The sequence below is a fragment of the Medicago sativa genome, chromosome 3, assembly GCF_051527215.1.
Source record: "Medicago sativa cultivar Bolivia chromosome 3, Bolivia_mono, whole genome shotgun sequence".
Classification (NCBI taxonomy): domain Eukaryota; kingdom Viridiplantae; phylum Streptophyta; class Magnoliopsida; order Fabales; family Fabaceae; genus Medicago; species Medicago sativa.
Genome location: NC_140751.1, coordinates 67,573,004 through 67,596,889, shown reverse-complemented (window position 1 = coordinate 67,596,889; position 23,886 = coordinate 67,573,004). Strand labels below are relative to the sequence as shown.

Here is a 23,886-nt window from a genome sequence, read left to right as displayed (position 1 = left end):
AATATTTAAAAACGTGTGAATAACTACATGAATAGTTAATTAAGTCAACATTCAACAATTGCTTATAGTCTTAATATTATTAGAATTAGGATACCAAGCCCTTTTAAGGTTTGTAGCAATAAAAGGGTAGATACTCAGCAATGCATAAGCTTATATAAGAATCAAACACATGAGCAACATAGTGAGACACAAGTGGTAGATACGTAAATCTCTGGATCATTTGGTCAAGGGTTCATATTCATGACCGGCACATATAGAAAAACAGTTGTTGAAAAATGTCAAACCCTTAAATGGATCACATTTACCTCAAGGGAATTGGTCTCCGCAATTGCGTAAGGAGAATACCTTTGGTTTAGAAAGAAAAGAAAAACATAATAAAACACATTTTTTTTTCTTTTTTATGTAACCAAGAAAAAATGTCATCTTTTATTTTTCTTATCTTTAAGTATGTCATTTTGTATAGCAAGACACGTGAATACAATTAAACAGTTCTTTTTCAGATTATGTTTTTATGTGTGTCTATATTGAAAAACCTGTGTTTTTTTAAGGGGAAAAACCTGTATGTGTTAGTGCATCATATACCATCACATTTTATTTTAGAATCCATCCAAGAAAAATGATTATTTTTTGGGGTTGTTTAGCTTCCACTAAAAACAACTTTGAAAAACTAAGGGCTAATCCTACAGCAATATTATGAAAATGAGAGATTTTACTCTCTGTAATGGAAGACACTTGACTTTTTATAGTCAATTGCAGACAGAATATTAAGCAGGCATTTATATAACCATGTTCTGCTGTTCATAGGATTAGATGAGTAAATTCTGCAACTAAAGACATAAGGAACGTGTTTATATAATTCACCAATACTACTAGGAAAAGTTAAGGGCTAGAATTAAAAAGAGAGTAAGTGCGCTTAATTTGAGTCAAACTCGAACCAGATTGTTACTCTACTTTGAAATTTAAATGCAGCATGTAACTGTAAATCTTAGGATGTTCCACAGATGATCTATTTATATGACTTGTATGGTCAATAGTACAATTCAAAGTTCTAAAGTAAAGGAATAAATTTTTCTGTGGCCACAAGGAAGTGCAGTTAAATTGTCTATACTGAGAAAATCAGAAGTTTGCATCAAGCAGACAGAATTCTATTTCTATTGCTATCTAAAATGTTACAAGAAAAGTTTTCTGTATTCCTCCGCCTCTTGTGACATCTCTTCAAGGCTCCTATCTTTCCTCTCTTTGTCCAAATCAAGCTTTTCCTTCAATTCCTTCTCCTTCTCATCCATCTGAATCAATTTCAAACAGAGAATAAAGAACAAATAATAAAATAAACACAGGATTAGAATCTACAACATGGCCTTGAGAAAAGCTTCTATCTTACTGCATCATATATCTCGTCATTGTTCTTGAAATCGCCGCCTTTCCTCGGGACAACATGAATGTGAACATGAGGTACCGTCTGTCCTGCTTGGGGCCCATCCTAAAGCATAGAAAGATAATTTGGTTATTCTCCTGAGACACAAGTAGCATATCATGCAGAAACTAAATCGTGGACACGACAAATACTTTAAAATTGATAGAGTAATAGCTCAGTAAAGCCTCCCGATTATAAAATAGCAATAAAACCAAACATGGCCTAACTCTTGTAATTAACTTGTGCTGAGTCAGAACAAGTCCTAACTGGTATAAATCTTAATATTAGACTTTTTGATGCCCTGTTTTTGGCATCATTTGACACATGTCAACTCAAAACACATGCCACCTAATAATCATACTTCTCAAAGATTCTATTTTTTAGCTACTTTTGGCTCAAAACACAAATAATAAACTAAGCTGGAATTCCTTTCATTTTGAATTTCAAAACCGTAAGAAACAAGAGGCACAAAGCTAAAGGCATCATCCTTACACGTACACCAACAAAGAAGTCAGCACGGCAGGCTATGAGACAAACAGACTTCCCATTTCAGCACAAAGCTTTCTCACTTTTTATCTTCATCTCTCTATACTTCTATTTCTATGCTTCTCTTCATCTGTGCAAACATGCAGAAGAAAACCATCCAGGCTGTATGAGTTAGAGGATTTGAAATTCAAAATTTACCTCCATTTTAGTTTTCATTTAAGGTTGTATTTCCTTCTTCTCTCTTTTGCATTCCATTACTCATATTCATAAACCCTTTCTACTTCAAAATTGCAACTATCTCTCCTTCCTTCATCCTTAGTCTTCTTACTTTTTGTTTTTCCCTAACTGATACAAAATTTAAGTTGTAGTATGATGCTTTGTTTTTCTTTTGCAGGATACAAACTTCCGTGTTTTAATCTGAGACTTCACAAGGTATACATTCTAAATCTAACATTGTTTTGCATGCTTGATTTAGAAAAAATTACAATTTAGTAACCATATACATGTTCAATTTAGAATTTCTTCATTTCATTTTGTTATTGTTCCTATTTCTTCAAAGATAGTGCTTTTGTTATAATTATTAACTGCTCATGGGATCTTTATGTGTTTTTTTTGTGCACTTCAGCACAAATTTTATGGTTATGAGAAGTAGCTTGCCGTGTTTTCCCTCAATATGATGATTTTTATTGCAAGCACAAGGTTGGTATCACTCTCTAGATTTTCATGTCTCTGCACTTGACTTTGACATTTGTATGTTTTCTTTATTATTGAAAATAGATCTAATCCACTATCCTTTATTGACTAGAGTTACCAAGTCATCTATTTCTTGTGAGACATGAAAATGTTGATCTTGTGGTGGAGATTTCATTGCAAGGTATGATGAGGGGTAAGATAACTCTAGCCCAAAAAATTGCCTATTTTGGAACATTTTCGTTACTTTACTTTGTATTATGGTTATGGTCTTATCAGTCAAGATTTAATTTGAATTTAAATTTATTTATATTGATTGAGTTTTGAAACGAAGGTTTGTGCATTGTGAAAAATGTGTTCTTGGAATAGATGGTGCGAGACATCTTTAATTTGTGTTCTTTTTTTTAGCATTCTATTAATGTGTTTTTTATTATTCTTTTATGAATTTAGTTAATGATGTGTATTTTTTTGTTGTTGTAAAGATTGAGATGAGTGAAGAAGAACACATGTTAATAGTTTGTTATCATTATTTTAAGTATTTTGGTATTTTTGCTAGGGATTGATCGGTTTTCCTTCATCACATAAACTACTGAGATGGGTATATATAAAATTTTGACATAATGCATTAGAAATATCTCTCACATCACAATCAATAGGTGGAAGGGTTTATTTTTCTAACTAATATTTAATCTGATTTGCTTACTGTCATAAACCTAACATTCCTTAGTCCACAAATGCTAGAATAAGTAGTAATTTTATGAGTGATTATTTAGATCTAACATAAATATTGTAGTACCATTGATGACCATTATGGATTGTATATCATCTTTTTGGTTTAGATCTCTGATGTGACTTTTTTAGTGAGAGAATTCAGTGCTAATATGCAGGCTTTGTAGGATGACCATTATGGATTGTAGTAACATTGAGTATGAATAAATATTTGTGAATGCTATGAATCATCATGTATTGTTTTTAAAGATGAAACCATAGTAGTTAATAGCGGATAGCGGCGCGTAGCGGCCGACCCCAAAAATGCTATAGCGGGATAGCGCCTAGCGCTATGACCGCTATTTCATCACTTTTGTGGACAAATTATATAAATAATACTATAAATTATAAACAAACATATATCTAATATAAAATTAAATATAACATTCAAATCTCATGACACATTCATAAATCACAGTAAATCTTTTTCTTATCATTCAAATCCTTCCAGTGATTAAATTGCCAAGCAATGTCGAGATTATCACCGGTCCGCATATGTCTTTGAGCACATGAGTCAACAGACATAGAGTTTGATTGAACACCAGAACCTGATGCTGCCATGACTGTGTTGTCCACAAAAACAACAAAAATAAGGAAACAGAGAGCAGAATAGAGGATGAACAAAACAGTAGAGGAAAACAACAGAGAAAGATTGAACTAAATGTGTCCTGCGTCTGAGAGTAGAGTTTATCATAGAGATCTCACAGATAACCGAAGTCATTTGTGTTTTTTTCAATCATTCATGAGAAAACAGAGAGGAAGAACAAAACAGAGGATATGTTTATGAACAGATTGTGATACGTTTATGAACAAAACAGAGGAAGAACAAAACAGAGAGGAAGAACAAAACATATTGTGATATGTTTATGGACAAAACAGAAAGGAAGATTTATAGAAGAGAGCAAACCTGAGGAACGGCGGCTGTAAGGAGAAGATGAACAGATCTGCCGTTTGATGCGGTTTTGAGAAGATGAACAGTGAGAAGATGAGATGCGTCTTTGAGATGAGAAGATGCGGCTGTAAAGAATGAAAGAATGAAGAGAGAAATTGAAGTTATTAGGGTTTGACGAAAATGACAAAAATACCCTTGTTTTTTTTAAAAAACCAAGGACAAACTTGTATTTTCAGGTAAAATGAAATAGCGGTGCTAGACTGCAAAACCGCTATGCAGTGTTGCGGCCGCTATTGCGCCGCTATCTCATAACGCTACGCTATGGCTTATTGCATAGCGGTCTGGGACCGCACCGCACCGCGCGGCCGCTATTCGCCGCTATAGCGCCGCTATTGACTACTATGGATGAAACAACTCATATATTTGGCTCTACAACTCAATTAATGTTTCATTGAACTTCTTGTGGGATTTTCTCTATTTTTTTTTTTTTCCGTTTATATAACATTTCTAACAATGTTTTTTGGTATCAGCTTTTTGGTATCAGTGGCTGGTCTTGAAGAGTAGCTCTAGGCGCACAACAGTTTTGGTTCGTTTTGGGAGGACATATGAGGTAAACTTCTCTATGCCTTCATCTTTGGTCTTGAATGTAGAATCTAAAACTTGCATGTTCATTTTGCACATGGGAATGTACAATAATTCATTTTATTTTTCTTTTCTTTTATTGTTGTTGGTGGTAAGAACTAAGTAAGTATAGTTTTTATCAACTCATAGCATTTACCACTCATAACAACTCATTTTATTTCATTTTTTCCTCAATCTTCAATAATCTTAGTAGTCACATTACAACTTATAGCAATTCGATGTAATGTTATTCCCATTGCACTACTTTGTTGTGGAATATTGTAAGAGGAATCAATGAGGAAAGTTGAGGTGATACTACTTCCCAATGTCCATAGTTCTGCAAAGACATTTATTGTACCTCAGACTTTGAAGACAATTGCTTATGCGACACAAGAAAATTATTTCTTGCATCAACCTTTTTTCCATTCACGGTTTAGATATCTTGGGTCCATAGTACAAAATGACGGAGAAATAGAAGCTGATGTACATCATCGTATTCAAGCTGGGTGGTTGAAATGGAGAAGAGCCTCAGGTGTTTTGTGCGATAAGAAAGTACCACTTAAGCTGAAAGGAAAGTTCTATCGGACAGCAGTCAGACCGGCAATGTTGTATGGTACGGAGTGTTGGGCGGTTAAGAGCCAACACGAGAGTAAAGTAAGCGTAGCGGAGGTGAGGATGTTGCGTTGGATGAGTGGTAAGACTAGACATGATAGGATTAGGAATGACATCATTAGAGAGAGAGTGGGGGTAGCACCTATAGTAGAAAAGTTGGTAGAAAATAGGCTTAGATGGTTTGGACATGTAGAGAGAAGACCCGTAGACGCCGTGGTAAGAAGAGTAGATCAAATGGAGGAGAGTCAGGTTAAAAGAGGTAGAGGAAGACCTAAGAAAACTATTAGAGAAACCATTAGAAAAGATTTAGAGGTCAATGAGTTGGATCCAAATATGGTCTTTGATAGAACATTATGGCGGCATTTGATCCATGTAGCCGACCCCACTTAGTGGGATAAGGCGTTGTTGTTGTTGTATCAACCTTTTTTCAATTATTTTAGTAATGGAACTTTTATATCCTTGAAACAATTGAGAATTTACATACAAATGAAGACTAGACAATTATTTAGCATGACATAATAGTGAGTTTTCTTTTTGTGTTCATAGTGAGTTTTAGAAATGTTTATTATTGTATTCATTTTTATATTGATAAAAGATATTTACGCAGGTGGGAGAAGCCTATTCAGATTGAGCACAAAATTCAAGCTCCTTAAGTTGCGGTCACCATCTCTCTAATATTTAAAAGGCTGAAAACTTTGTTCAGGAATTTATAATTTGGGTGTAAGGAGGTATAAGTTGTAAATATTCATACTTCTATGAAAATATTAGAAGCTAGAGGTTTAGGCTGTGGATACAACAAATATATTAGGTAGTTGGTATTACTACCTCCGTCCCTAATTATAGGACCCTTTTGAGAAATTTTTTTGTCTCTTTTTATAAGACCCTTTTGCTATTTCCAAGTGCATTAATTAATTCTTTACCAATATATCCCTATTTATTTTATATCTTTTTCTTCAATCAACATTAAATACTACATTGAAAACATACACTAACCCTCTTTTTTAAAGGACAAATTTGTAAAAACAATAGTAATTACAAACAAATTTATTACCACTTTTAATTTTCTTAATTCCCGTTATTTTTTTAAAAGGGCCCTATAATTAGGGACGGAGGTAGTATTAAATTCAAGGTTTTATGTACACTTTGTGATGCATTGTATGTTTTGTTTATGGATGGTGTTATGTATATAATAAATTATCTATATAAATATTTGTTATTCATTATAATAACTTCTCAATCTACAGCCTAAAAACACAGGGTTTACCGAAAGTGCACTTTCAGTAGTGTATTTTGACAAAAAATGATTTTGATACAAATCAAATATAAAATAATGATTTTGATACAAATCAAATATAAAATAAGGCGTAAACGCACTTGTGCCAGTCAAAATCAAGGGGGTCAATCAATTGCAAAAGGGGGTAAAGTTAGAGGTCTAAAAAGTAGTTTTTTTTTTATTTTTTTAATAGGGGACCAAAATCGCAACTATGGCAAAGTTAGGGGATCAAAAGTGCTTTTAAACTATTTAATTTCTTATTGTTTGAATAGTTTTTGTTTAATTTTTTTATTTGACTATTTGTATTGTATATTAAGCATACAAACAATATGTATATTATGATAGTATATATTTATAATTAATTTTCTCCCCGTGCATTGCACGGGTGTAAATACTAGTACTAGTACAGTTGCTGTTTGTAACTAACTTCCTCATTTAAATCATAATACAAACATCATTGAATCTTCTTTCCTTCTCTCTCTCTCTGATTTGCTATCATGTTTTTTTGACAAGCTTTCATTTCCTATCATTTTTCTTTACAAGCTCTAATTTCCGATCATGATCACAGTGAGTTTCTCTATTTCAATTAAAAATTTCACCCAAAGTCTAATTGCAAATTACAAATTATTAGAAAATTGTAGCTTCTACATGATTGATAATTGTTAAGATTTTTCTTATATCATATAGTTAGTATAGTATGAACCTTACTAAGTTGACGCCTTGACGGAAAGAGGGAAGAAATAATTACTAAAACAATTACAAATATCATGGACCTTTGTAGTAAAGAATTGAAACAGAAACTAATCAGTCTGACATCTCGGTACAGTTAAAGTTGGACCATAAGTTTTTAAATATTTAATATTTTTAACTATTGGATATTGCACTGCTAATATGTTAAAGCATCATCTTGTTCGCATAGAAGAAGAATATAAATGAGAGTCACTAAGAGAAAAGGTGAACAACTTCGAAAGTGGAGCAGAAAACAAATGTCAACATAAAAGGTGAGTGTGTAACTAAAGACATGATTGCAAAGGCCGGTATGTAGCACAAAGTGCAGAACAACTATTACTGAACAAGAAATATGAACAATTAAATTAGTCTCCAGATGTCTTACTTGGATAGCCAAAGTGAGGGATGAAGCCTTATGGTAGCTCTCAAGCTGCCTGCCAACTTTTTGTGCAGTGAGCCATAAATCACAAGTCTCATCAGCAGTGAGATCAACAAAACGCTTAACTTCACGCTTTGGACAGATAAGCACATGTGAAAACTGTTAAGTCAAACACTTTATAACTTCATATGGTGCAAAATAAAAATAGTCTCATGTGAGTCATGCCTAATCCTTAAGGTCCTTTAGCACTTAACTGTGAATATAAAACAAATATACATAACCCGTGAAAGCTGTAATTCGAAAATCTTCAAACCATAATATGCAAGACAAAAACGAATCCCTTATACGGCAAATGAAACAACCAACTACATGTACATCCTATCAAAGTATCAAACAACTTAATACATTGTAGTGACCGTTATGAAATCTTATATCAAAATAACTGTTGATAATATGAAGAAGCTTCATAAGAAGAATTCCTAAACCATGTTTGGGAACCCAATAGCAACCTTTAAATCAAGTTTGATGAAGCATATGTAGTTTTGTGTAAATGAATGGTGTTCGGTTGTTTCAAATCAAAATTGATTTTGTATCGAAACCTCTAATCTAATAATAAGTGATAAAAAGTAGCATTTGTATTGTATTGAAAAAATTTACTTTAAACTTATACTGGGAGTGCCAGAAAAAACACTGCTGGATTTCCTAGATCACTGAATGTGCTTGTGCAAGTTACTATGTTTTGAACCAAAACAGTGACACAAAATGAAATTCACCTAATTAAGAGTATTCATTCAGTCTTAAACTAAAAAAACTATATCAACCATAGTACCATACCACCCCAACAATGTATTATTGAAACTCATGAAAAAGGATATGACCTGCAACGAGACAAAAACAAATGACTTATCAAAATGGGTCTTTTTTAATCTCATAAAAGACAACTATTTCATAATCAATACAGTAAAAAGACACTTTTTTTTTTTTTTTTATTGTTGTGGAGTAGATACCCAAACCCATTTTACTTTCATTGAGTAAATCAATAAAATCAATTAGCACTTACACTCCTAATGTGTCCGGTGTGCGTGTCCGATACATGTCAGTGTGGGACACCAACAGATATAATTACATTTAACTATATCATTTTCTCAAATTATTACCAGTGTCAATATATTCGTGTCATGACTTCATAAATTAACAAAATAGAACAGTGTCAATGATGGAGATAGTTACCAGGGAGAAGAGGACGAAGGTTAACCATAGCATAAGAGAGATCGGTGGAGTAGAAAACTTCATTGTGGTGAATTTTGTAAGGTCCAAAAGTGTAATCTTGTGAAGCCATCTGCATAAAGAGAGAAGGGGAAAGTGAAGAAGTAGGTAGGAGAGAGAAAATGGTGAGAGTTGATTGATACTGACCTTGATGGAGGAGGAACAGATTGATCGGATTCGGAGTGATGTTGTTGAAGAATGTCGAAGAAACAAATGGGGGATTTGCCTAATGGAGGACAACAACATTTGTACTTTCACAAACTCACAAATTTCTTCTCTTTTCCATTCACTCCTTTGCCTATTTTTATTTTATTTTTTAAATAATAAATAAAAACCATTTTTTTTTTTAGTTTTTGTAGAGGCTCCTTTTGATATTTCATAATTTTCTTACAACTCAATTTAGTTTATGACAACTTTTTTAATAATAATATTAATAATATGTTTTTTGAAAAAAATATTAGTAATTAGTTGTTATATTAATATTTGCTTTTGGTTCGCTATTGAACCCACATCTTCAATTCCACTATCCTTAGTCATAGTTTGTTTAGATCAAATATTATTGTGGCTAAAAAATTCACATCATTAACATGAATAACTGAAGAATTTAAGGTTCGAACATCAACTTTTACATATTGCAATGTCTTGTCAACTAATTTGTTATGTCTTGTCAACTAATTTGTTATATGTATAAATGAAATGTGATGGATAGTGACATTGGTAAAAACAATATGATTGAGTTGGGTTACAATTTTGGTAAAAATCACTCCAAACCAACTCGTGAACACCTCATTTCTCAGAAGTTTTTTTGTTTCACAATTTAGCCACCACCAAAGATAAAACTAATGATGAGCAGATTGAGTTGAGTTGATTCAAGGGACCAATAGACATAACATTTTAAAAATATTTAAAAATTTATATTACATTTAGAGTAAATTATATTATTTAAAAATTATAACACTTTGAAAGGAATCAAAATTAACACAGTGTATATGCAAAATTTGGTAACATTTCGTCTTTAGTTTATTATGATTTTTAAAGAGAATAAAATTTCTATCGACATTTTTTCGTTGAGACTGAAATGAGAGTAATTTTTTTAAAAAGAACCAAACAGAAAAGGAAAAATCAAATTTTATAGAATGGTAGGGGTGTGTAGAGTAAGTAAGGAATTGTGAATAGTAAGTAAAAACTGATTTCGTTGGGAAAGCCCGCCCAGTGTAGAATTGCCGCTACTCTATCTTACTCTCTCTCTCCCATCTCTATCCACTTTTCTTTTATCCTGTAAAATTGAGAATTGAGACACTGGTTGTAGTTCCAGTTCCTCTCCTTCAAGCAACAATGGCGAACGTGGCAGTTATGGCTACCACCACCAACAACTCCACCACCACTAGCAGATGGAGCATGTCTTCTCTTCGCTCTGCCTTACCTTCAATTCCTCCTACTTCCGCTTCTTCATTGCGCTTCACTCGTTCTTCTCCAACAACACTCCGAATTTCCAGACCCAAACCCCAATCCCTACTTCCCTCTTTCACCGGACTTCGCCCTCTCCCAATCTTCGCTCCTTCATCAGGTATACCTTCCTTTCTTTTCCATTGCATTCACGACTCTTTACTACCATGAAATTATGCCTTTTGTTTTATGGGGAAATTGAAGTTCTATTATCACTTGGTCAATCTATAAGCATTGTTTACATTTACATTTTTTTTTTGTTTATTAGTAGTTTTTGGTATATGTTTAGTCTATCTCTGTACCGACACATATGGTTACATTTAATTATTGTATTGCCTCGGATTATTATTTGTGTCGACATGTCTGTGTTTTATAGATAATAATTACGTTTACATGTTTAGAGTATAAATAGCACATTTTTGCTACTTCTCAATTAAATTCTATTAAATCTGAGTGTCGAGATGCTTGTTATTCCACCTGAATTTGTCCTCGCCATAGATGTTCAGTCCAGAGGACGAGTGGATGTGTTTTGCATCTTGCTAGAAATACGGTATAGGTAGTACTTATAAAGCTCGAGTAGTTCTCACCTTAAAATTCGGTTTTGACGGATTGAGTTAGATCCAACCCGAGTTTTAAGAATCATCTTTGCACTCTTCTGGCTTTTCTCATTTTCCTGCACCTCTTGGATTCCTGGTTTATAACATGGTATCATAGAACTCATCCGTTAAACACTGTGCCTTACTTCCCTAACCCGGTTGCTTCTCGCCCACTGAAATTCAATCCAGTTATACTACTTCAATAACTTTTTCATACTAAAAATTGTGTCAAATTTTGATGAGAAGAACTTTCTGCTACTGCAATGGCAGATCAAAGGTGTTCTCATAGGCTACAAAGTGCAAAATTTTGTTTTCTAATCCATCAATACCTCGTTTTACTTGTTCAAGTTGAGAATTGACTACTGTAACATTTAAGCTGTTATTGTTTTTTGCTTGTTTAGTGTGAAAGAAATCTGCTTTCCCATAGTATCCATTATCTTTTGAAATTCAGCATTGAATTCACTATGATAACTTAACTTCTTCGAGCAGAATTTGATCACAGTTTCACCATTATTGACAATGGTGGTCGGGTCTATGCTATGAGACATGGAAGGAAAGTGCCGAAACTCAACAGGCCCCCAGATCAGCGTAAGGCACTCATCCGTGGCCTAACGACACAGCTCCTTAAATATGGCCGCATCAAGACCACCAGGGCAAGAGCCAGTGCAATTAGGAAGTATGTTGATAAAATGATCACTCTTGCAAAAGATGGTTCTCTACATAAAAGGAGACAAGCTCTTGGCTTCATCTATGAGAAGCAGATTGTTCATGCTTTATTTGCAGAGGTTCCAGAACGTTATGGCGAAAGAAATGGTGGTTATACAAGAATTATAAGAACCCTACCAAGGCGGGGTGATAATGCACCTATGGCATACATTGAACTTGTGTAATTATTAGCGGCTGCCCTTATGGGATGCAATTATTAGCATTCTAGCTGCAATGTTGAGATTTGTAATGCTTCCAACTGTAACAGTTGAGTCTAAAGTTTTTCCCATGTTTAGTTGTATTTGTATTTGTCAGTTTGCTTCTTTTTTGAGTTGTATGTACGGACAAACATCCATCTTTAATCTGCAAAAGTTCATAGATTCACTTATCTGTTTTTGTTATACATGATATTCTTGGCTACCAAGAACTCAGGCTTCTGCTTAATTTGTGTGAACTTTGCATAAATGGTATATGCATAATGTGAAAGGTATAAGAGTATGACAAACATTCAAGGGGCTAGATGCATTGTTGCCCAATTCTCGTTAAATATTGAAAATTAAGAACCCTGGTTTAAGCTGTCATATTGATAACAAAGACAATACATAAAGAAATCAAATCATAAACTAGAAAGTTGATTTGAATGATAATATAAGGCCATGACTCATGAAAGAGAGGAATGTCATGACTTTTGATTGAAGATTAACCTCATTGTGTTCTATTTTGCATTTGTATAGGGGATTGAGAACTTCATCTTTAAGGGTCAAATTGGTAAATTTATTTTCAAAAAGACAAATAATAATAAATAAAAAAAACAATTACACTTTTCGAGGATTAAATAATATTTTTTATTAAGGTCCATGATTGATTAAGTCTATTACATTAATAATTTATTTTAGTCTCATTAAATTAATATTTGTTAAAAAAAATTAATCTTTTACTCTAGTTCTTACTCCCTCCGGTCTCAAATGTAAGAAACTTTTCACTTTTTAAATTCATTCAATAAATGATGTATGTGATCTATAATTCATGTGAAAAAAGCAATAAATGTTTACAATTAGGTAAACAATGGAGTAGTATTCAATAAGAACCAACATATTTAACAATTTCTTCTAAAAGTTTAAGAAAACACATAAGGATGAAGTAATTAAATGAAATTAAAATAAAGTAAGAATATAAGGTAGATTTAGATAACTAGATTTTTTTTTTTTTTTTTGAAGGAGATAACTAGATAGATAAGGTTGTCCATGATATCCCCCGAATTGTCCCACTCTCTCTTTGCCAATTGCCATCTTTCTCCACTCTTTGCTGTTGTCATAACTTCTTCTCATCACTCTCTCTACACATCTTCTTCAAAGTAACTGAAAAACCTTTGTGCGTTATCTTATCACAACAACAACAAGAGCTAGCACGATGCTGGGCATGGGGTCCTTAACTTTGAGTTCACCAACTACAATGGTAGCTCAAACTACTCTTACCTCTTCCAAAAGGCACATCCTTTCTAACAGAACTCACTCTTTACCAATGAGTTTGGTCTCTCCTACAAACCAAAATTTCAAGAAACAAAAACCTTTTATCACTGCTGTTGCTTCTGTTCAATCTGACAACGTTAGTTCTTCTGATGCACCTGCCACCAAGGTTTCTTTTTCTCTTATCTTTATTATCTTGTCCCACATTATAACTATGTCTTGTGCTCAATATTTGTTTTCTACTAAGTGGTTGATTTGAAATGATCTTGCAAGATAACATTTACTTATTGCTCTAAATGTTTGAATGTTTGAAAGGGTTACTGAATCACCAAAATTGACCTCAAAATTGCATCCTTGTAATTAGTCCATAAAATTGAAAATCCTTGATCACATTATTTTGAGTCAGTTTAGTGAGTTCGGGTATGCTCCATCTAGGCTAAGCTCCATTTACTCCATTTAGGGTTTGGATGCGGCAAAAAAATATCTAACGGTTGAGATTTTAAATTAAAAAACAATAAAAAGTTGTTGTGATATGAGAGAAGAAGGGAACATGATTTGTTTGTTATTATTATGTATTTTTATTAAACAAATATTTGTTTTTTAATTTAAAATCTCAACCGTTAGGTATTTTTTGGCCACATGTCTTGCATCCAAACCCTAAGGGTGTGTTTGGGAAGAGGGTTTAGGAGGGGAAGGGAGGGGAGGACTTACATTCCTTTTTTAATTTAAAGACATTATAAAATGATTTTTAAAAAATTGAATTAACAACATGATAAATGATCATATAATACTTCAAAAACACTTGATTTATCTTAAAAAGACATTTTATATTGTTCGTAATTTAAAAATTAAAAGTGAGCCCTCCCCTCCCTTCCCCTCCTAAACCCTCCTCCCAAACACACCCTAAATGATGTAAATGGAACTTAGCCTAAATGGAGCATACCCGAACTCCAGTTTAGTACCTAAAGTGGTCTTCAAGAGAACTTGAGTTTGAATCCTAGCTAGAACAATCTTTCGTCGAACCTTACTTTTCTCCCTGTCGAATCCTAGATTGTGAAGGCCTTATGAACTAGAAGGTGTCATTGGTTTTTGGTGCCTTTAAAGATAAGAGAGAATGATGGATGCACGATTAAAATAAATCATGTAGATGAGAGAGAATGATTGGTTAAACGAGAGATAGGAACCAATGTACCTAAGGCCAATGGCATCCAAGTGAAATCCTACTGGAGGGTTTAAACAAAATAAAAAAAGTCCCTAAAGTGATCTGACATTGACTAATGTGATCGAGTATTTTCGATTTCAGAAATCATCATACAATTTAGTTCATTTACGTATCAAATTGGAGAACTACTAGTTTCATTTCAGGAACTGAATTGGTGATTCATTGATTTTTGAGCTATGCAATTAGCTGTTGTTCTTGATGGTTTATAAGCATTGGATTCACGTAGTACTTATTGAGTTGGTTTTTTTGGTAATGATTAGTCTATTCTTTTTTGTTTTGTTTCTCAGAGTGAGTTCACCAAGTATTATTTTATTGTTGCAAATGCAAAATTTATGCTGGATGAGGAGGAGCATTTCCAAGAACAACTATTTGAACGCCGTCGCTACTATGGAGAACGTAATAAAGAACAGGATTACTGGCTTGTCATTGAGCCTAAGTTCTTGGATAGTTTTCCTGACTTTATCAAGAAACTGCGGAGACCTGCTGTTGCTCTAGTGTCAACCAACGGTCCTTGGATCACGTAAGAACATAAATCAATACTTCATTTTTCAGTGCTTGGAGTTTCTGTCATAAACTATGAAAAGTGGACAATTTTTTTTTTTTATTTTATTTTATTTTTGTGGGGTGCGCCAAGCTCATACAATAGTGCAACGCATGAGCGACACATGAGAAGCCCAATAGCAAGCTATTGAAGTGGCCTCTCCCCCTCAAAAAAGTAATTTAATATCGTGTGACCCATTAGGCCACATATCAGATATTAAAAGTGGACAATTCATTTGGACTAGTTGCTTATCAAAATACACTATAATCAGCATATCTCAATCGTTGGATTAATATCAGACCGTTTGTATTCTATGTTTATATTTGAAATGAGATTTGGAAAAGTCTGAATATGACCGTTTGATCTTAAGCCAATGACCGGCATGCGATCCAAATCATTTTGTTATTTGCCATATATTACATTTGGGTTCCTCCTTTTAGAGTCCACTAATAGTATTTAAAAAATGTCGTTTTTGTTTCTAATATCTTGTTACCAGCAACAAGAGAAAATTAAATTTTTTAAAAATATTGGAAAACAGTCTTAGAGTTGAATGTAGCTGCTCTTCACAAATCCCCAGTCACTATAGTTAACCACCTAAGCTAAGCCTAATAGCTCAAATACATGTCTTTTTTATATGCTTGCATCACGAGTTGGTCATTTGTGGGATTGGATTCCCTACAATTAGAAAATCTGAACCATCTGATTGTGATCGGACGGCTCACGACGTTAAGATTGAGTTTTTTTTTTAGATATGATTTCCCAAGCTTAAAATCCGAGTAATTAAATCGGTCCCGATTTGCATGACTCACGGATTCCTGACTGCAGGCAATCCAAAGTCTTCATTTTGTTTTTACCCCTTAGAGGTGTCAGTTGCTAAAGATTGTCAGCGTTTGCTCTTCACTTTTTGCATCTCTATTTTTAGTGTCTAGATCCATCAGATAGAGATCCACCGTTTCAAATGGTATAATATGAAAAGAAATTGTAAGAAATAAGGGTATTATCAATTAAACTTCTTTAATGCAAGCTGTCAACATATAATAAAATGGCAGCTTTTGATGTTTCAGACAAATTTTAACTCTTCCCCTGTGGGTGTTTTGGCAGATTCATGAAATTAAGACTGGATCGAGTTTTATCAGGAAGTTTTGAAGCTGACAGCTTAGAAGAAGCATTAGCCTCCAATCCTACTAAGCTGGAATTTGAGAAGCCTGCAAAATGGGTGGCACCCTATCCTAAATATGAATCTGGATGGTGGGAAACTTTCTTGCCCTCTGGACAGAAAGAGGTGAACTCTTAAGACATTTTTTTCCCATTCTGTTTCGGTAACCGGAATTTGTAGATCTATTTCTCCAACGATTTTTGTTAATGTAAAACTGGATGTAGTTTATGTCAGCTAAATTTGCTTTCAGTTTTGTAATCTTTGGAAGGCAGTATAATTATTTAAAGGTGTTGTCCTTAGGATCTAAGTTCTAGGTATTGTTTTTATGCCTCAAATGAGTGAAATATAGATATTGTTGTAAAATCGATGTTCTCTTTTGCTTAAAAGCCCCGACTGCATGTTAGATATTGTGTCTTTTGAATAAACTGACTTCAAAGATGAGATATTTGGATTATATAAAAAGCCCCGACTGCATGTTAGATATTGTGTCTTTTGAATAAACTGACTTCAAAGATGAGATATTTGGATTATATAAAGTTTGTGTAAAGGCTGGATAGTTGATTCGAATCTATCAAATGTACTAGTTTACACTTTTTATTGATTTGCATATAAAAAAGCTTTCTTTACAACAATATAAGCCTTGTCCTATCATATCATGCAATGCCCCTAAGAACTCTTGAACATGAATCAATGTATCTATAAAGACTTGGCTTTCACAGTACAGATGTACATTGTAGTTCATTTTCTACATTCTTTCATCCTTTTTGATGAACACAGGTTTGAGGAAGAACTGTGTAGCAACATTTTTTGGTGAATGTCTTGTTTGCAGCCTAGGCAGAAAAACATAAAAAAGCAAAATCACCATGAAGTACTATTGAATCGACACCATATGAGACTTGTTTTACCTCTATTCTAGATCTCTATCTTGCAAGTGTCGGGACTTCCCAAAAAATTTCTTCATCAACTCTGCATATAGATTATTTAATTCTATCAGCGCCTTCTCAGAAATAATATCTACGATATCTTGATTCTTTTCATACACTGCTGGCACTGTCAGCAATATCACAGTCGCTACATCAACAGAGCAAAAGAGAAATAATATTAGTACTAACTTGAATTTCAGTATTATCTTAGTGTCGAATATGTCACTATCATGATATATAGCTGCTTGGTTCCGGCTATTACCCGGATTCCCTATAGTTAAGGAGTTAATCATACAGTTGCTGCCGATAAGTGATCAGTACCAATGAATCAAATCTCGATTCAATGGTATTGATCTCTTTAGCACCTGTAGATTCCTCAACCGTGTCAAATCTCGATTGTAATTTGAAAGTATTATAGGTAGCTGACCTATGTAGAAGATAGTTGGAGCACTGAACCAAATGCCAAGCAGTGAAACAACTCCTAACGTCCATGTAACCTGCAGATAATTTACATATCAGCCAAAACCAATTGATACTGTGACAAGATGACTAAGCAAAAAGCATAAAAGGTTGCTGAAAGGCACCAAAAGAAACTTCTTGAAATCCCGTCCGGAAGCTAGGACTCGAAATATTTTGAGTAGTTTGTTAATGTTTTTTGTCATTGAAATAGCAGTTTTAAAAACCATCCCTTCTGGTATGATGAATGCTGATGATTTAGGTGGAGATCTGTATTAAAAAGAAAATGTATCACTCATTCATTCAGTAAAAAGAGAAAAGCACTTTAGTAACTGAGTATAGAGTGAATTAAACTCACTTGCCAATCAAGGAAGTTAAACGGGTCCAGAGGAACAACATTGCCAATAGTATTATGAGAGAGTCACAAATGATACTAAGCATGGTGTATTCCATCATCTTAAATGCTAACCATATGACAGTTACACCAGCTAGAATGCTTGCTGTGATCCTCTTCTCTCTCCACAGTATTATATCAGCAGCTATAAGCAGACATAAATTTTATCTCAAAACAATTTTTTCTCTCTCATGTAAAATAATACTATAATTGCCAAGTAAACTCCCTCGAACGGGGTTAACAGATGCGCTTTAATTTGCAACAATTAGATTAACAAATCGGGTTCTAAAGAAAACGAATGAATAGATGCAAAGGAACACAATGATCAATCATAGAGTTCGGCCAATTGTGTCTACGTCTCTGACAACAGATTGATTGTTGTAGGTTTCTATTACACGGAGTTAGGATAGATTGCAGAGTACACATTTTTGATTAAATACCAAGTCCACATTACAAGTTTATATTGAACCATACTGCATGCCCTAACCTCCTTGGTTGAAACACAAATGGCTTTCGCTTTCGCTCCACAACACCTGTAGTGCTTTAGGCTCTATACGCTCTGCTCGAGCGTTTGCCCACTTATTAATAAATATGAATCCCACTTAACAACATCAATGAAACTTGCATTGTATGAAAGAATGAATGGAATGCACATGATTGCTAGCAAACACTTTACAACAATTTCTTTTCAAGAACAGTTGAAATTCAAGTCGACCTTACCATTTTAGTAACCAGTCACATCAAATAAATTAGTGAGAATCATATGAATTTCAGCTAGCAATAAATAGTTTCAGAATGCGCGTCACATCGGTGCTTCTCATGGAATGTAAAAGAAACATGCGAGCATACCTTTTCCGGAACCTAGAACAACATGAAGCGGCAGTTTTTGGGCAAAGAAGCGATTCTTGGCAACGGAGAATGCAAAGTAATTCTCAAACACAGTCTCAAATTCTGAGTCATCATCAGTAAGTTGGTCTTTGTTATTACGGAGAAAATCAGAGTCTGCAACATCCATGTATTCCTCATGATGAACCATTATTTATATCCTCCGTTTTCTTGATACGTTAGATCACTCCTCAATGCTATAAGTATTGTAAAATCTATATTCAACAACATTTTCAATAAAAAAAAAAAATGGCATGCATTAACAAAAGCAATGTTACAACATTATATATACGTTGCATAAAATCTTAATGATGAAAAATACGTACATTGGATTAATCAATGGAGAGTATATAACCTTTTTAGATATTTTTCTCCTTTTTACAAGAGTTGAATTCGTTTTGGGAATTGGTTTTCTGCCTCTCAGTAATAAGCTACAAATCTCAGGAGCCTACACAAAAAAACAGAACCCCCCAAAATTCGCATGAAGGCAAACATAACTTTATTTTTCTAAATATTGATTTCTTTATTTATTTTTTTTTTTTAGTTTTTAATAATACATTTTTATCAAAATTAAATCAAACCATCTTTCTGTAACAAAAAAAAAAATCAAACCATCTTTTTAGATTTTTTTGGTTTTTAATAATATATTTTCACTATCACATAAAATTTGTGAATCTAACCTCTTTCGTTAGACTCTATCCAACTCCAATTGTATCAAAGTCAAAACGTTTATAAATGAAAAATAATAATCATTTTGGTCATTAAATTATCACCATTTCTTCAATTTGGTCCATAAAATATACACTCTTCATCAATAAATAGAAGTCTCCATTACAAATTATATATATATATATATATATATATATATATATATATATATATATATATATTAAAAAAGTTTGGCATTGTTGTTAGTGGTATTAATTAGGGTTATGTTTCAACAAAAAAAAATACACCTAAAAATTTGAAAAAGAACTTATATTTAGAGTTACATTTTTTATAACTAGGGACAAATGGAGTGGAATGTAATACACGGTCCTTAAACTATTTTCAATCCATCAATTTAGTTTCTGAACTATTCTCAATCTTTCAATTCAGTTTTTAACTATCACTGGTCTCTTCTTTATTTTGAAAGTAGGGAATAAATCTGTATTAGGATGTAACAAACATGAATGGTTCTTTTATTACTTATTTTGAAAACTTCTTTATCTTATTGAATATTCAAAATGATTAATCATCAAAGAAGAATATATAGAAGAAGAGTACAATGAACATTCTAACCTATATATACATGAATAAGTTAAACAGAAGGGAAAAAAAGGAAGCAATGAAGGCATAAACATAAATGCCTCCAAATCCATACAAGTTACCTTCCTCTCCCTCCAAAGTCCAAACACACCCTAAATGAACTACACATTCTAAACAATCAATACAGTATTCATAGAACAAACATGGGAAAGAACCACTTCCTGCAACTTATTTTGGAAACATGAAAATAGGAAAATATAGCAAAACAACATACAACAGTGATGTATTTGTGCTCCTATGCAAGAAGGTTATCAGTAGTTCTGGTTTTTTGAATTTCATATAGGTTATGGCGTTCAAATTCCCTCATGGACCGTTGTAAAATGATCATCATTAATGTCACACTAATTCATAATAATTTGGTATAGGTTTATAAAATTAGGTTCAAGTCCTTGAGAATAGTTTACGGACTAAATTTACATAAACGCTTACACGCCGTTCTTGCTGCTCTTCATTTGAAGTAAAGTACAATAGTTACAAATTATTTTAGAGTGTAAAAGAAATCATCTCTTTGATATTTTGTGATTAATGAAACAGTAAGAACATAATATGTGACAAAGAACCTAAGTTTTGTCCATAGCAATCTATAGCTTTCTTAATAGGAGCTGGACTCCATTGTCAGGCTTCAATATAAGCCCAAATGCAGGTGAATGTATGTATCTAGGAGAGAGGGAGAAAGAGAAGTTGGACAAAATTAGAGCTACAAGCATCTTAAGTTCAAGCATGGCCAAGTTCTGTCCAAGACAAACTCTTGGGCCAACTCCAAAAGGCATATACACTTGTGGATGCATAGAAGCACCTGCAGTTCCATTAGCAAATCTCTCAGGGTTGAATTTGTAGGCATCATCTCCCCATATTTCAGGATTTGTATGCAAACTTAGTACAGGGCCGGCCCATAGCCCGTCGAGGCTGGGCGACGACACCGGGCCTCCAATTTTTTGGGGCCCAAAATATATTTTTTTTTATATGTAAGACACGAAAATAATGGTTATATACCTATTAAAAGCAAATTATTTCAGTTTGTACATCTTGCTTTAGTGGCGTGGCCACTTTTTGTTGAGTGTGAGGTCATGTATTCAAGACCCACCAAAGTGTGTTTTATAATTTTTTTTTAAAATGGCTTATTTATATTTTTTGGGGCCCGGAATTTAATTTTTTTTGCATCCCTTATAAAATTAAAACCGGGCCTATAAATTTGTTAAGACGGCCCTGACTTAGTATCAATATCCAAAGGCCAGTGCCCTTAGGGACATCAATATTCCCAAATTTCATGTCCTCCAAAGCGTGCCTTGGCAATAAAGGTACAGGTGGATAAAGGCGCAACGATTCATGAATAACCATTGTCACCTGCATTGCATGCCATAACAAAACTTAGTTATCGTTTGTTGCTCGTATTTTTCGAAATTAGTTTGTTTCCAATGTCATCAGAATCAAAATGATTAAACCATTAATCGGGTCTAAAACTAATAATATTTCAAAATAGTCACTGACTTACAAATCATCTAACAGATTAGTATTTTCAAACATAATTCAAAGATTGAATGATAATAAGTGACAAAACATATAGACCAATTTAAGAGTAAGAGGTCAATTAGCAAGAGAATTTTTTTGAAAAATTAGTAGTTTTAGGAACTACTTGTCACCTACTTATAAAATCAAGAACCATTTTGACAATTTACTCATAATGAAAGTTTTCCTTACCAGCTTCATCTTTGAAATCATATCAAAATCTGGGATTCTACCATTGCAAATTTCTAGTACCTCGGCACGAGCACGATCTTGCCAAGTTTGATTTGAGGCCAATAACATAAGACACCATGAAGCAACAACTGCAGTTGATTCAAAGCCTGCCAAGTATATATTCTTGCAGTTATCAATAATAAAACGATCATTGGCCTCTTGTGTTAGATTACTTTGCTTGACACCTTCAATAACCATTTGCAACAAGTCTTTTTCAACACTAGTTTTTTCCTTTCTTTCCTTCACCACTTCAAGTATCAAACTTTTCACCTCCTTTTCTAATTTCCATGCTTTTATATTGTTATTTGTTGGAAGGTATCTATTGTAGTACATATATAAGTAAATTAAATTTCATTAAAAGACGTTGTTTGGATAAACAACTTAATTTACAGCTTAAAAATAAGGTGATAGTTTTGTAAATCATAGTAAAATCAGAAAAAGAAACAATGGTTACCTCATGCCAGGAACCGCTGAAGAGAGATTTTTCCAGGAACAGACAACTTCTTGGAGAGCTCCTAGTTTGAAGAAAATTTGTTCCCCCTTTGAATAATCACTTCCAAAGCATGCTCTTGAAATAACATTGCCTGAGAATTTTCTCATGTCCTCATCAATATTTATATCTGCAACTCCACCTTCCGCCTCGATTTTACTACTCCATAAGTTTACCATAGATTCACAAGACTTACTCACAATATTCACCATTCCCTTTGCAAGTCATAGGCAATAAAAACTCAATTACAAGGGCAATATAAACATAAATAATTAAGCAAAATTATTAGCCTTAATTGCATTTTTGTTTTTTCAAGTATCGTGATTACGCAATTTTGACCATTCACTTTTTTTCGAACGATTTAGACTCTTATAGCAAGTGTTGCTTTTCTTTAAAATCAAAACAAATGTCACACTAGCTATGAGAGTTTGATGCCACATCATGAAATGATGTCATCGTAACATAAATTTCGGAGAAAATTGCGAGGGGACTACTAAATTATAAATGGAGAAAACATAAATGGCCAAAATCACTCGTAAAAAATTGAGGCTAAAATCGCACAACCGCAATATTTAGAGGCTAAGATTGCAATTAAGCCTTATTACTATCGTTATTTACCTTAACCTTGTCGATATATAATTCTGGAGCTAAGATCTTTCTATGATGTGCCCATGTAGTCCCATTTGATGTTACCATCACCCAACAACGGTCCAAATAATTTCTTCTGAAATGAAGCCTTCCCAAAGTTGAAAGAAGTGCATGTGGTGATTTCTTTCACCATGTCTGTTTGGTTCACACACAATGTTTGTATGTTTCCAAAAGAAAACATGAACACTTCACCTGTTTATACAAGACAGATATAGTCCAATTAAATTTTATTATTTAAATATTTTATAATATTATTTTATAAAATATCTACAAAGATATCTAAGTAGCAAGATCTGATATATGTATCAATGTATAAATTAACATTTAAACTCATCATAGAAGTTCGAGACATATATCATATATGATGAAGAAGTTTATATGATTGAATATAACATACCATATTGTTCCCTCCATTCTTCAAACTTAGGAAAGATAAGAGAAGCAGTGTTGTGAGTAAGAAGAGGGGGTTCAAAAGAAGGAGAATTTGAAGTGGAAAGCTGAGATTTGATTATGTCCATTAGATTTCCAAGCAATATAGTTGGAGGTGGACCACTTATACCTTGTTTCCTTAGCTTAGAACGAAGCACATTTGGCTTCTGCACTAAACTATTGTACAAACGAAACAACAGTGCAACAAAACCAATGAACAAGATGGATGTGAAAAACTGCAAATCAAATTGGAGCTTCATTGCAAAAAATTCACTCTATGCAAACTCAAGTCAAAGGAGATTTAATTTGCTATAATAATAAGAAGTATATGGATCTGCTCAGATAAAATAACAA

The 23,886-nt window shown here is 33.4% G+C and overlaps 4 protein-coding genes, 2 long non-coding RNA genes and 2 pseudogenes across 13 annotated transcripts; 3 read left to right on the top strand and 5 right to left on the bottom strand.

Annotated features, from left to right (window-relative positions):
• Positions 1-917: 917 nt before the first annotated feature.
• FHIT (FRAGILE HISTIDINE TRIAD) lies at positions 918-10,359 on the bottom strand. The gene is made up of 5 exons (XM_085753074.1): positions 9,278-10,359; positions 9,093-9,203; positions 7,871-8,017; positions 1,382-1,480; positions 918-1,286 (listed from the first exon to the last, which is right to left on the bottom strand). Exons 1-5 carry the CDS (start codon positions 9,374-9,376, stop codon positions 1,170-1,172), a joined length of 573 nt encoding a protein of 190 aa, XP_085609200.1. The 5' UTR covers positions 9,377-10,359; the 3' UTR covers positions 918-1,169.
• Positions 1,981-6,265, top strand: LOC146939407 (uncharacterized). 2 transcript variants are annotated; one of them, XR_015031643.1, is made up of 6 exons: positions 1,981-2,121; positions 2,295-2,332; positions 2,526-2,599; positions 2,706-2,786; positions 4,781-4,860; positions 6,091-6,265. It is a non-coding gene; the product is annotated as an uncharacterized LOC146939407 (long non-coding RNA). The 2 variants fall into 2 exon arrangements; XR_015031642.1 differs by lacking the exon at positions 1,981-2,121 and having other exon boundaries at positions 2,196-2,332.
• Positions 3,704-4,398, bottom strand: LOC146939408 (uncharacterized). Its single transcript, XR_015031644.1, has 2 exons — positions 4,266-4,398; positions 3,704-3,921 (listed from the first exon to the last, which is right to left on the bottom strand). It is a non-coding gene; the product is annotated as an uncharacterized LOC146939408 (long non-coding RNA).
• A 33-nt stretch (positions 10,360-10,392) lies between the features above and the next one.
• Positions 10,393-12,265, top strand: LOC146939405 (Ribosomal protein L17 family protein). The gene is made up of 2 exons (XM_085753073.1): positions 10,393-10,697; positions 11,662-12,265. The coding sequence occupies exons 1-2, from the start codon at positions 10,466-10,468 to the stop codon at positions 12,060-12,062; spliced, it is 633 nt and encodes a 210-aa protein (XP_085609199.1). The 5' UTR covers positions 10,393-10,465; the 3' UTR covers positions 12,063-12,265.
• An 873-nt stretch (positions 12,266-13,138) lies between these two features.
• On the top strand, positions 13,139-16,625 carry EMB3143 (YCF54). Its single transcript, XM_085753072.1, has 3 exons — positions 13,139-13,512; positions 14,853-15,085; positions 16,208-16,625. Exons 1-3 carry the CDS (start codon positions 13,288-13,290, stop codon positions 16,398-16,400), a joined length of 651 nt encoding a protein of 216 aa, XP_085609198.1. The 5' UTR covers positions 13,139-13,287; the 3' UTR covers positions 16,401-16,625.
• LOC146939404 (U2 spliceosomal RNA) lies at positions 15,185-15,357 on the bottom strand (annotated as a pseudogene).
• A 174-nt stretch (positions 16,626-16,799) lies between the features above and the next one.
• On the bottom strand, positions 16,800-19,392 carry LOC146939402 (reticulon-like protein B1). 6 transcript variants are annotated; one of them, XM_085753068.1, is made up of 7 exons: positions 19,247-19,392; positions 18,885-19,135; positions 18,000-18,180; positions 17,770-17,911; positions 17,613-17,682; positions 17,168-17,333; positions 16,800-17,092 (listed from the first exon to the last, which is right to left on the bottom strand). In XM_085753068.1, the coding sequence occupies exons 2-6, from the start codon at positions 19,069-19,071 to the stop codon at positions 17,170-17,172; spliced, it is 744 nt and encodes a 247-aa protein (XP_085609194.1). In that variant the 5' UTR covers positions 19,072-19,135; positions 19,247-19,392; the 3' UTR covers positions 16,800-17,092; positions 17,168-17,169. The 6 variants fall into 6 exon arrangements, with proteins under 6 accessions (XP_085609194.1, XP_085609197.1, XP_085609192.1 ...); XM_085753071.1 differs by having other exon boundaries at positions 17,168-17,228; positions 18,885-19,117; XM_085753070.1 differs by having other exon boundaries at positions 16,939-17,092; positions 17,168-17,228; positions 19,247-19,382.
• Positions 19,393-20,627: 1,235 nt separating this feature from the next.
• On the bottom strand, positions 20,628-23,886 carry LOC146939401 (cytochrome P450 714C2-like; annotated as a pseudogene). Its single transcript, XR_015031640.1, has 6 exons — positions 23,501-23,886; positions 23,074-23,295; positions 22,420-22,670; positions 21,927-22,284; positions 21,446-21,572; positions 20,628-21,108 (listed from the first exon to the last, which is right to left on the bottom strand). The product of XR_015031640.1 is annotated as a cytochrome P450 714C2-like (transcript).

What these genes read in the sequence shown, in the direction of transcription:
- FHIT (XM_085753074.1), bottom strand. Translation starts at nt 9,376, where the DNA reads ATGTTGTTGTCCTCCATTAGGCAAATCCCCCATTTGTTTCTTCGACAT. An exon ending in TTCGTCCTCTTCTCCCTGGT is followed by an intron (nt 8,018 to 9,092) that starts AACTATCTCCAT and finishes TAACAGTTTTCA; the next exon opens with CATGTGCTTATCTGTCCAAA. An exon ending in ATGACGAGATATATGATGCA is followed by an intron (nt 1,287 to 1,381) that starts GTAAGATAGAAG and finishes AAATTGATTCAG; the next exon opens with ATGGATGAGAAGGAGAAGGA.
- LOC146939405 (XM_085753073.1), top strand. Translation starts at nt 10,466, where the DNA reads ATGGCGAACGTGGCAGTTATGGCTACCACCACCAACAACTCCACCACC. An exon ending in AATCTTCGCTCCTTCATCAG is followed by an intron (nt 10,698 to 11,661) that starts GTATACCTTCCT and finishes TTCTTCGAGCAG; the next exon opens with AATTTGATCACAGTTTCACC.
- EMB3143 (XM_085753072.1), top strand. Translation starts at nt 13,288, where the DNA reads ATGCTGGGCATGGGGTCCTTAACTTTGAGTTCACCAACTACAATGGTA. An exon ending in CTGATGCACCTGCCACCAAG is followed by an intron (nt 13,513 to 14,852) that starts GTTTCTTTTTCT and finishes TTTGTTTCTCAG; the next exon opens with AGTGAGTTCACCAAGTATTA. An exon ending in ACCAACGGTCCTTGGATCAC is followed by an intron (nt 15,086 to 16,207) that starts GTAAGAACATAA and finishes GTGTTTTGGCAG; the next exon opens with ATTCATGAAATTAAGACTGG.
- LOC146939402 (XM_085753066.1), bottom strand. Translation starts at nt 19,071, where the DNA reads ATGGTTCATCATGAGGAATACATGGATGTTGCAGACTCTGATTTTCTC. An exon ending in TTAACTTCCTTGATTGGCAA is followed by an intron (nt 17,912 to 17,999) that starts GTGAGTTTAATT and finishes TTTTTAATACAG; the next exon opens with ATCTCCACCTAAATCATCAG. An exon ending in ATTTCAAGAAGTTTCTTTTG is followed by an intron (nt 17,683 to 17,769) that starts GTGCCTTTCAGC and finishes AATTATCTGCAG; the next exon opens with GTTACATGGACGTTAGGAGT.